Raw genomic sequence first — 12,271 nt, 5'->3', positions numbered from 1 at the left:
ACATCAAGGATTGAACCTGGGTCCTTCTGTATGCAAAGCAGATGCAAATCACTGAGGTAGGTCCCTCTCCCCTGACACCAATTCACTTGCCGCCCTGGACAACTCCCCTTGGGATCACCTTAGCTCTAAGATTACGCTGCTAGGAGAGCTGCTTGCTCGGTCAGGTTCTGCTCATCACCAAAAAGCAAGCAGTGCCAGCCTGGGCCTCAGAGGCATGAAAGGAATGCCGTTTTTGCCCGGAGGTCAGCTTGCAGAAGACCAGAGATGGAAGTTTGACTCATTCCTCCTCCAAAGGCTGGTTTCCAGGACAGGTTAGTAAGCAGGCGTGAACAGCCATTTGCTAAGTGGGTGTCAAGGCTCAAGGGAGGTGGGACTTGATGGGGAAAGCAGCTTTCAAGAGGGTGCCAGAAGAAGGTAATGTGCCCCTTTGGAGAATAAGACCAGACCAAGGCAAGATTATTTAGCATCCTGCCAGACTCAGGACCAACAGCTGGTCAGGCTGGGCACTAGCCAAAGGTCTTGGGGGTTCAGATGGAGAGCGCATTTGCAAGCCCAACATTCCTGCAAAGTGAGAGAGACTCATGACGGAGCATGTCGTGCATCATCTTTCAAAGCTTGGTGGGCAGGATGCAGAAAGTGGTGGGACATTTCCATTGCTTTTGGCTAGTTCTAAATACCCTGTTCTAAATAGTGGGATGCGGGTGGCGCTGTGGGTTAAACCACAGAGCCTAGGATTTGCCAATCAGAAGGTCGGCGGTTCAAATCCCCGTGACAGGGTGAGCTCCCATTGCTCGGTCCCTGCTTCTGCCAACCTAGCAGTTCGAAAGCACCCCAAAAAGTGCAAATAGATAAATAGGTACCACTCCGGCGGGAAGGTAAACGGTGTTTCCGTGCGCTGCTCTGGTTCGCCAGAAGTGGCTTAGTCATGCTGGCCACATGACCCAGAAGCTGTACGCCGGGTCCCTTGGCCAATAAAGCGAGATGAGCGCCGCAACCCCAGAGTCAGCCACAACTGGACCTAACGGTTAGGGGTCCCTTTACCTTTACTTTAGATACCCTGAACTCCGGGACTCTGTGTCTGCTGCTGAACCTGCACCTTTTACTTGCCCAAATTAAAGGTATCTTTCTTACTTGTACGTTAAGAGCCTTTGCCTATGTGTGATGAGCAGGAGCCAGGACTGTTGGGTTCTGCAGAGAAGTGGCTTTCAGGTCCTACCAGTCTGCGGTGTTTGGGCATGAGAAAAGATGGGCCACCCCAACCAATTTGCTCCCTTCTCCTCTCTATTCCACTAATTTCCATCGAAGCACTTTGCACAAATTCAGGGCTCTCAGGTAGGATTCTGGCTGCAGAATTTCACATCCCCTGCTGAGAAGCAGCCGGCTTTACGGAGCAATGTGTTCAAGGAATTTCAACCATCTACTGCTTGCCCCTGGCAAAACAGCTCTATGCACCTGCACTGCAGAATCGGGATACGGTTGTTGTTTCAAGACTTTTGGCAGGTTGACAAGCACAGTGGGCACAGCGGGCAGGGAGGGTAAAAAAGGGAGCTTTGTGAAGGTAAGCTCTATCTTCTCAGTAGTCTCCTAACCGGTGCCCTCCCGGTGTTTTGCATTCTCAACAGCCCCAGCCAGCACATGGTGTCCAACACCATTCCAAGCACCAGTTTTACTGCAGCCAAATGAGTTGCATTAATAGACTGGCCTGGTAGGAGATCAGTGGGACAAACCACCTGCTTCTGCCCCCCTCTGTCCCACAATCACACCAACCTGACACAGTGAGCCTGGCTCCCCTGCTGAACTTCACATTGGCAATGTTGGTGGCAACACAGTGGAAGATCCCAGTGTCTTCAGCTCGCAGTCCAGTAATCTGCAAAACACCCTTGGGCAACAACGTGTACCTAAAGGAGCAGGAAAATGCAAGGGAAAGAAAGTGAGGGGGGTTTTCAGCACAGTAGCGGGTACATGGGTATTTAGAAGGGTAAAGGCCTGCTCTAGAATGAGGGGGCAAAGCATGCCACTCCAAACTGCAGGTGGCTGTGATGCTTTGAATTCTTCATGTTTTCGTTAAGGCTCCTTGCAAGTAGAAATCTAGCACATCCAGCACCCTATTATGTTAGTTTTCTGACTGCACGGGGATTTATTTTCTTTTGTTTTCACATGGTGGACCATTCAGAGTTGGCATCCAACACCTGCAGAATGTAGTGCTGTGGTCCATTCTGCCACCTCAGCATCCTGCCCGCTATTCGCCTGCATATGCAGGCCAGATCGATTCTCCGTTTTTCTAGCATTCAGTTGATGGAAGTAAATAGTTTTCCCCCTTCAGAACTGAACTAAAATACTATTTTTTTTGTATGTGGTAAGCATTAGCCGAATGAAAAACAGATTGTTTTGATGATACTCTATGCATCTGTGTATGTATTTTATAGATTCAGCTCTTTACTCTGGCTTTTGACACCCAATATGTATATTTTTAGGCTCCACCTTATGTCTATGAACTGTCTGAATTGTTTTTAATATTGTATTTTGATTGCTATGAACTGCCCTGGAACCTTAGAGTAAAGGGCAGGTAAACAGCAGCAACAACAACATTTTAATATTTGCAAGCTACTTTGAAGGCACTTCTATAAAGCAATCAATTTGGGGCATGGGCGTAGCCAGGATTTTTGTTAGGGTGGGGCAGAACCTCAATTAGCCATGTAATTTTACTGATTTGGGGGGGCAGCAGCTGCCCCCCTGCTCCCCCCCTTGGATACACCCATGATTGGGGGGTGGTGGAAATAAATGGATTGAAAAATTAACAAATAACTAAGGAATGAATAATCCTTATTGATTTGTAATAAGTGGGGGAAAGGCAAGCAGGCAATGGTGCGAGCCTGCAGCCGTACCAAGCCAACAAACATAAACCAGAATTGCAAAAATTGTTCTGTGAACATGCATCAAATGAGGACACTTGATTCTATGAGCACAAAATGAGCCTTGCCAGATCAAGTGGAAGTCTCATCTAGTCCAGCATTCTGTTCTCGTGGCAGCACACCAGAGGCCCATGGGGAAGCCTGTAGGCAAGACCTGAGCACCACAGCACTGCCTGTCACCTGCGATTCTCAGCGAAGGGCATTCAAGAGGCTGGCTGCCTCTGACAGGGGAGGCAGAACATAGCCATTGTGAACTAATTCTCCTTCAGGGAATGGTCTTAACCCCCTTTTCAAGCCATCCAACGTTGCTGCCTCTTTGGGGAGCAAATTCCACTTTGTGCTGTGCGAAGAAGTTCCTTCTTTTTCTCTGCTCCGAATCAGCTTCATTTCAAATGCGCAGACACACACCCTGGGATTATCATGGGATGTTTTTCACTGACCAGTTTAATTGCCTCTGCGATTGGTTGGGGGACAGGTGAATGAAGGTGGGTTATGAATTGGAAAGTTCCCTTGCTTATTTATAATATCAAGCTTAGCGCCACTATTATTCTGGAACACTGGTTTTCAAAGCCTGCAGCTTCGGAGAAGCTTATCAGGGGTTTGCCAGATCAGTAATAGCTGTCTATCTTCTCTGAAAGTCAGCTTGCCGACCACAGTATTTTCTTGAAAGGCTCGGCAACAGGGGGGGATGCCAGGCATGTTCTGGAGCAGAGTCCAGAATTTCTAACTGCATTTATTTTACTGATAATTCAGTTGTTTTACCCTTTTTGTAAACCACCTTGAGGTATCATTACAACCAAGTGGTATATAAATCTTGCGATATAAATAAAGCATGGGTTCAACAGTAGATATGATGAACTTTCCACCTGCAAGGTTTCTGAATAGTGCAGAGTTTGAAAAACACCCCTCCTGCAGCACTCGCAGCCCTGTTTGGAGGGAACCGGACCCACTTTCCTTACCTGTCATTTTCTGTATTGATGGGGAGATGGTTCTTCTGCCACATGATCACAGGCTCTGGCAAGCCATGGATCTGGCACTGAAACCTGGCCACGCCGCCTTCTTCCACCACTGCACTCTGGGGGTGGATGTGGAAGTCAGACATAGCTGAAAGGTAAAAGGAAAGGGAAAAGTTGAAAGTAAAATGTGGGGAGGAAATGTCGTGGAATTCTACTCAATATTGATCCAGAGCAGAACTCCAATGTATAGTTAGCAGAGTAAAAACTTTGTAGGATTCCCAAAAAATAGATCAGAGGCAATTGTATTTCATCCAGCAGAGCTTTACTGCTACTGAAGGCAAACGGGCAGAATGGTCACAAATCCAATACATTCAGGATTGGCACTGTCCATAAGAAATCCAGTTGCAGCAGACTTAACTTCAACTTACAGTAACATAATAAGTCTAAACCTTAACCCTAACCACGTACAGAACACCACACCAGACAGAAGAGAGATAGAAAGAGAAAGTGAAACCTAGGCTCCTTCTGGCCCTACTTTTATAGTCAGCATGACCTTGACTGAAACAGATAACAGAACCAATTTAAGCCAGCTTTACTCAGCTTCTCTGAAGGAATAACCCAAATATAATGAACCTTCTGCTTGTTTCCTTCACACAGAGAAGCTTCCAGAAGCCTCTTGAATTAAGTAGAACAGGAAAGATCTCTACGAATCAGATCAATACTCTCTGCACTAAGAAATGCAAATTGATAGTTAATTCTGTATTTCAAATTCTGGTGCATCTACTGTCAAGAGCAACCCAAGACTCCAAAAAATGAAGCCTATGTCCATCTTTGCCAAGCTGCTGCCTTCCAGATGTTACCAACAGCTAAATCTCCTCAGGGATTCCTGCTATGGGGATTCTCAGGAATATTCCTGCTCTGGGGCCAGGACATGGAACATAAAAAGAGCCTGATGGATCAGGCCAATGGCCCATTTAGGCCAGCAACCTGTTCTCACAGCGGCCCAACAGTGAGAAGCCAGAAAGCAGGAATCAATCACAAGAGCAATTTCACCTCTTGTGATTCGCATAAGCATTACTGCCTCCAACCATGGAGGAAGAGCGTAGCAATCATGGCTAGCAGCCATCGATAGCCCTCTCCTCCTCCAGGAATTTGTCTAATCCTCATTTAAAGCTGTTCCAAGTTAGTGGCCATTATGGCCTACTGCGGGAGTGAGTTCCACAGTTTAACAACGTGGTGTGCAAATGAGTTCTTTCGTTTGCTCTCAGTCCTTCAACGTTCAGCTTCAAGTTTAAGTATGATGAGAGAAACTGGTTTCTATCCACTTTCTCTACACCACACATCAGTTCATGCATCACTATGATGTCTCCTGTTGCTCAATTTTCCCCTAAGCTGAAAAGCCCCAAACATTGCAACCTCATAGTGAAGTCGCTCCATCTCCTTGATCATTCTGGTTGCTCTTTTTCCTGAACCTTTTCCAACTCCACAATATCCTTTTCCATGATATTTTCATCCATGCTCGTAACTCCGAAACAAAAAGCCCATCTTTAAACTGTGCTTTAACCTCGCCCCCCCTGCCAGCCTCCCCTTAACACAAAATGTCTCCTGGCTGCACATTAACACACACACACAAACCTCAATCTCCTTCCTTCAACACACATCAAAGATAATACATGTGCATCTCTTTAAGGGAAAGAACCAAAGACATGTCAGGAAGGATCCATCATTCATCTCCAGACTCCCATTGGGCTCCGACAGATGGGAGACTTCTTATTCCGCTTCATACATTAAACATGGGCCATATCACCCTCCTCTCACGCCCCTCTGTCATAAGCTTCAGCTCACTAAATAGGGAGGGTTTAGAAAATACAACATGCTGATTGTGCTTTTAAGGGATCCACCGTTGTTCTTCTCCGTCTTTTAACAACAGGGGGAAAAAACCAAAAAGCAACCCTGGTTTCAACTGGATTTTAATGCCATCTGAGAGCATTTTATTAAATTATGTAAGCTTCTTGAGCACTAATTACATTTTATTGTGCTAAGAAAAGGGCTTTGAGCAGCAACCAACCAAAGTGGAGGTAGAATCGGAACATACTTATTGTATTAGTGCTCAATACAATTATACAATAGCGAGGCTCATAAGAAACATCACTCTATTTTTAGCAGTGCTCTTAGTAAATGTTTTTGTTAAATTCTACAGTCTAAGTTGTAAGGGTAGCGGGAACTGATCTGCCAGGACATAGTTTTATCCTCAAGCTTTTTTCCATTGTGCTACACATTTCGGCGAAGTGTTTTCAGGGTTAGAGCTCCTAGCAATGATTTCTGAATTGTTTGGGTAACCCCAGAGTTGCATGGAAGCTGATCAGGGCTTTGCGAATGGAAGTTTAGGAATGGAACCTCTAGCTCTGTATTGTCTACACGGGCTGGCAGCAGCTCTCAGGCTGGGTTGTCACCTAGCTCTGCCTGGAGATGCTGGGGACTGAATCTGGGACCTTTTGCATGCAAAGCAGAGATGCTGTATCTCTGAGCAAGGGCCGCTGGGGCTGAGTGTGTCCTTGAAAAGGACCCCATTCATATTCAAGCAGAGTAACAGTGAGGCCCCAAATGATGCCCCATGTTAATTGTGTGGGCACGCTAGAACACTGAACACCACTAGAAGATTGAACACCACTGCTATTAGTTATATTCATATGAGGAATGAATAACCATCACAGAGCTTAAAGACTTCCATGAACTAAATGGTCTGACTCCAGGTCCAAACACAAAGCAGGCATGCCAGAAAAAGCCCCCCCCCTTAATGATTTGCAGGGACCAAAGCAAAACAAAAACAAACCTCAACCACCCCCAAACCATGCAGGTTCAGAAGGCATAACTGCTCTCTAGGAATCCCCAGGATAGAGGTCCTCCAGTTGGCAAAGGGTTAACCGGAAGGAGAGCTTTGTCAACAAAAACAGCCCCCCGAGTGAAGAAATGGGGTCTCTGTCACTTTATTTCAATAATATCATCTCTTCCAGGTAAAATTGCAGCAATAACCTCTCCTCTTAAAGACACTGGTATTAATATTTATCATGAATAAAACATCGGGAGGGCATAAATAATTCATTGATGAGGATGTTAAGTAAAATAAGGCTCTATAGTGACCCTATAATGTGGCTTTAAAGCACAGTTTTGTGTCGGATGCAAGGGGAAAGGCCACAACCCTCGCCAAAGCGATTGGGTGTTTTGGTTTTGAGAATTTGTGTTTTCAAATAAATAAGTCATGCCCCATGCTACAAAATGTTCTCCTTGTTTTTAAAACACGGGTTTGGCAAACTTTATTTACAGCTGCAAAGGCAGCCGTTGTGAGCAACTGTCTTGCAGCTCAGCCCCAGGCTCCAGCAGCAAACCATCGCTGGTAGATTCTGAATGGCGGGTGGGTGGTGGTCCCATCAATGCCGTTACCGTGAGATTTCCAGTATGGCTGTGTCAGAAATGCACTGGAAACAAGCCAAAACAATGGTGTTCGCTAATTGCTCACATCTCCATTTAAATTCTCAGGAACATAGGAAGCTGCTTTATACTGAGCGCTGGTCCATCTAGCTCAAACTTGTCTACACTGACTAGAAGCATAGACTCTCCAGCATTTTGGATGCAGAGCCTCTCCCAGACCTACCTAGAGATGCAATTGGAGATTGAACCTGAGACCTCCTGCTTGTAAGGCAGATGCTCTTCCACTGAGCTACGGAACTTCTCTACTGACTGATCCATGAAAGTAGCCTTCCTCAAGCTGACACTCTTCAGGGGCTTTGGACTGCAGGAGCTGATGGAAACTATAGTTCAAAACATCCCGAGGGTACCAGATTGGAGAAGGTAAAGGTACCTCTGACCATTAGGTCCAGTTGTGACCGACTCTGGGGTTGTGGCGCTCATCTCGGCTTTATTGGCCGAGGGAGCCGGCGTACAGCTTCCAGGTCTTGTGGCCAGCATGACTAAGCCGCTTCTGGCGAACCAGAGCAGCGCACAGAAACGCTGTTTACCTTCCCGCCAGAGTGGTACCTATTTATCTACTTGCACTTTGAGGTGCTTATGAACTGCTAGGTTGGCAGGAGCAGGGACCGAGCAACGGGAGCTCACCCCATTGCGCGGATTCGAACCGCCGACCTTCTGATCGGCAAGTCCTAAGCTCTGTGGTTTAACCCACAGCGTCACCGCTTGGATTGGAGCTGACCCAAAGATTAAACCAATTCAAGATCATACCACAGAAATGCTACCTTGTGTGGTTCTCTTTCCACACCATAAAAGTAACGCACGCAATGTCTGTCAAACAGGGGAGAGGCAAATCAATGGCTACTAGCCAAGATGGGTGTGCTTTGCTTCCATGGTTGGAGGCAGCTATGCTCCTGAATACCAGTTGCTGGAAACCACAGGAGGGAAAAGAGCTCTTGTGCTCAGATCCTGCTTGAAGGTTTCCTACAGGAATCTGGGTGGCCACTGTGAGAACAGGATGCTGGTGTAGCATTGGTCTGATCCAGAAGAGTCTTCCTAGGATCTTAACTGCTGCTGGCATACACGGTGCCCAGTGCTTTCTGATCACTGAGCATATCAGTGGGTTCCGGAGGACTGGTTTCCTTCACTACCGATGCAAAGGCTTATGAACAGAGCAATAAACCCTTCTATCCTCTCCCGTTTAAGGGCCAGGTCACAGCTCCATCCATATTCATGAGAGGTTTATTCAGGCAAACAGCTTGGTCGGATCCCCCTTAATCGAACCACAAGCCAGCTCATGAGCCTGATGACAGCGGCGGCAAATCTGATATAATAAAGATGAAAACAGGTATTGAATAAAATTTTCTTTACTCCACGAAAAACTAAATTGAAGCCATTAGGAGGCAATCCGTTTTCGCTCAGCGGAGCATTAGCGATAAGGAGGAGGCTGGCCTCAATTTGGTGTGGGGAAAGGGAAACATTAACTCAATATGTCACAGTAAATCCAAGGCTTGCTAGGATCATTAAAGCACAGGCCCTGGGATCAACTGCAAGCAACGGAAAGTGGTGTGTGTGTGTGTGTGTGTGTGTGTGTGTGTGTGTGTGTGCAGCAGAGGAGGGATGAAGAGACAGAGCTGACACCAGGTTACAGGGGACTCTGGGCTAAGTGATCCTTTAAGTCCCCCAGGGGCACTAGGCACCCTCACAACATAGGACATAAGAAACACCTGCTGGATCAGGCCAATGGCCTGTCTAGTCCAGCATCCTGTTCTCACAGTGGCCTGTAGGAAACCCGCAAGCAAGACCTGAGAACAAGTGCCCTCTCCCCTCCTGTAGTCTCCAGCAACTGGTATTCAGAGGCATTGCAGCCTCTGACCATTGATTTCATAATCACTTTTCATTAATTGAGAGGGCATCTGACAACACCCCCTTGCCAGCATGCAGCCCGGTAGAAGACTGTCTGTGAAGGGGAACATACCTGTCAGGGAAGCTTGCCCAACCATTAATTACCTTCCCTGAGGGTCCTCTGAAACACAATTTGAAAACCACGGATACTGAATGTAAGAACCATCATAGTTGCGGAGAACAAAGGTCTATCTTTGGGTAGCCAATATGGCGCTCTCTCATCATCCTGTGGTCATTGGCCATGCTGGCTGCTGGGGCTGCCGGGAGTGGGGAGTCCATCAACATCTGGAGAGCACCAAATTGGCTACCCTTAGTCTATCTAGTCCAGCATTCCCCAATCTGATGCCCTCCAGATGTTTTGGACTACAACTCCCATGGGGCTGATGGAAGCTGTAGTCTAAAATAGTTTTGAGGGCACCAGTTTGGGGAACACTCATCTGATCTTACATCCAGGTTCATCAAAATGTTCAGCCATTAACTTTGTGCTGTGGCTGCAAACACGTGCTTGTGGCTCAGACCAATTTGAACCATTTTTATTTTGGTTTATTATTTCTTACATTTCTGGGGCCCCTTTTCCTCCAAGGAGCTCGTGGTTCTCCTCCAACCCATCATATCCTCACAACAACCTTGTGAGGTAGGTTAGGATGAGAGACAGTGACTGACCCAAGTTCACCCAGTGAGCTTCATGGCTGAGTGGGAATTCAAACCCTGGTCTCCCAGGCTGTGTTCCAACACTTTAACTGTGATGCCATGCTGGCTCTCATGATTACAACCTCCTCAAAAAGAGGAGTATAAATGTCTTATTTATGCATTTATTTAATTACTTACTGACTTACTTACACCTTTTTCAGCAGGGTTGCCATATTTCAAAAAGTAAAAACCAGGACACCCCGAAAGTTGTAGAGCCAAAAAACCCAACGTTTTTCAATTGACTTGCCTAAGATCCAGGACAAAGCGCCACATTTCGGAAATCCCATGCCCCACCCCCATCCCGGGCATCATTTCTGCCTTTGAAATCCCGTTACTGTCCAGGGAGCCCTATTTTCAGTAATATTCCACCTTTCTTCCACTAAGGAAGCCAAGGGGACCCTGGAAAATGCAGCAGAATTAATATCATGTTTAATAGTTGTGTGTGAACAGCAAAGGAGAAAGGTGTGCTCTCTCTCTCTCTGACTCCCTTGGCCATTCATGGTTCATGAGAATGCAGCCTTCCTGTAGAGGGCGGGGTAGGGCGAGTGGAGGGAAACTTTTGTCTGCAGTCATATTAAATTAGCAGCATTATAAGATCAGAGGCTGAGCATCATTTGCTCTGGAATCCTTCCAGATGGCAGAATTGGTCAGGGGTGTTTGTGTGTGTGGAGAAACCCCTTTCTGCAGAAGACGTCATTATACAACATGCCAATTAAACAGACATTGGAGCCTTTCAAACACATGCTTGAAAGTAGAAGATGCGAAACACAACCTCCAGAGTCCATTAGGATCCTTAAATTGTTGGTATTCTCACACTCAACAAGACTCACCTCTCAACTGACCTGAGTTCAAATAGCAAAATGCCAGGCTTACCCCCTCCACACACACACACACCTCCACAAACACACACATTATAACAGCATGAATCAGGGCTGGCCCAGTACATTTAGCTGCCTGAGGCAACAGACAAAATGGCGTCCCCTGACTGAATAAACCACTGAAACTTGTTTCCAAACCCTGTCAGCGTTGATAACATCCCTTCAAAGCAGAAGTCAGGAGGCTAATTTAGGCCGCTATCACAGCATATGTTCAAAGCACCCTGACACCATTTTTAACAGCCATGGCTTCCCCCAAAGAATCCTGGGAGCTGCACCTTGTTATGGGTGATGAGAGTATTTAGTCAACCTGTAATCCCCTCACAGGGCTACAATTCCCAAAGTTCCTCATGTAGAGAGATTGAACTGTCAAACCACTTAGGGAATTGAAGGTCTGTGAGGGGAATAAGCATCTTCTCACAACTCTCAGCATCCTTAATAAAACCACAGCTCCCAGAATTCTTTGAGGGGAAGCCATGATAATTTAAAGTGGCATCATATAGCTTGAAATGCATGGTGCAAATGTGGCCTAAGAGGGTCCATGACAGGCCTACATAGCTCTGATCTCCAATAGACAAGCATGATCAGGGGGTCAAGAGGAATGGCTGGTAGGAGAGGAGTGCTGCCCCAGCCCCAGTTTCTGTCACATGAGGTGACTGCCTCAGTCTGCCTAACGGTAGAGCCGGCCATGCCATGAATCTTGCAGCCTGAGCCACAAGGTCAACCCAAGCTATGGGGAGTCTGGACATTGACTGCCTTATACATCAAGCTCAGTATTGTTTACACTGACTGGCAGTGGCTCTCTGGGGCTTCAGGCAAAGCACACCCACTCAAGAATCCCAAGAACTTTAGTTTGCTAAGGGTGCTGGGAGCTGTAGCTCTCTTAGGGGTGAATTACGGTCCCCTGGAATATCCTAGGGGTAATGTACTTTAAATATATGGTTTGTACGCACCCCTTATCGGAGGAAGGTGGGGGAAGAAGTGATTTAATACACTCCCCCCCCTTCACACTCTGGAACCTTAGGATGTGAAAGCAGTTGGGAGATGAAAGGCAGGGAAAGAGTTTGGGGACGGAGGAGAAGGGAGCAGAGAGGCTTTGTCTTCTTCCTTCTGCGACCCTCTGCTTTGACAATCCCAATGGTTTTTACAAAGCTTTGAGGGCATTCAGAAAGTGACATTGTATCTTCCTTTTGCATCCCCCCCCCTTTGATAAAAAAGACCCTCTCCTCCATCACTCAACCCCCTCCCCCCACCAAAAGGCTCCACTCCCAGAACAAGGGGCTGCTGGCTATTCAGGGAAGCCCAGTGGCGGCAAACTGGAGACTCGCTCTCCGTGTCTAATGATGCTATTGTCCAAAGCTGCCACTGCCAGACCCCAAAGCCTGGCTCTGAATACTCCCTTCTCTATGCGTAGCCAAGTGTGAACGACAGCGCCGCCCATTTATTCTCCCAGAGTCCGAGGAATAGG

At 46.9% G+C, this 12,271-nt stretch overlaps 1 protein-coding gene across 1 annotated transcript in view; it reads right to left on the bottom strand.

The window, feature by feature from the left end:
- The window catches only part of IGDCC3 (immunoglobulin superfamily DCC subclass member 3), a 104,934-nt gene that overhangs the window by 34,808 nt on the left and 57,855 nt on the right, over positions 1-12,271 (bottom strand). Inside the window, exons 3-4 of the mRNA XM_081888520.1 lie at positions 3,872-4,016; positions 1,768-1,898 (exon numbers count right to left, since the gene is read on the bottom strand). Of these exons, the coding sequence (XP_081744646.1) occupies positions 1,768-1,898; positions 3,872-4,016 (276 nt within the window). The remainder of the gene's footprint in view (positions 1-1,767; positions 1,899-3,871; positions 4,017-12,271) is intronic.

Source organism: Podarcis melisellensis, assembly GCF_964234715.1.
Source record: "Podarcis melisellensis genome assembly, chromosome: 14".
Classification (NCBI taxonomy): Eukaryota; Metazoa; Chordata; class Lepidosauria; order Squamata; family Lacertidae; genus Podarcis; species Podarcis melisellensis.
This window is presented reverse-complemented; position numbering and strand designations above follow the sequence as displayed.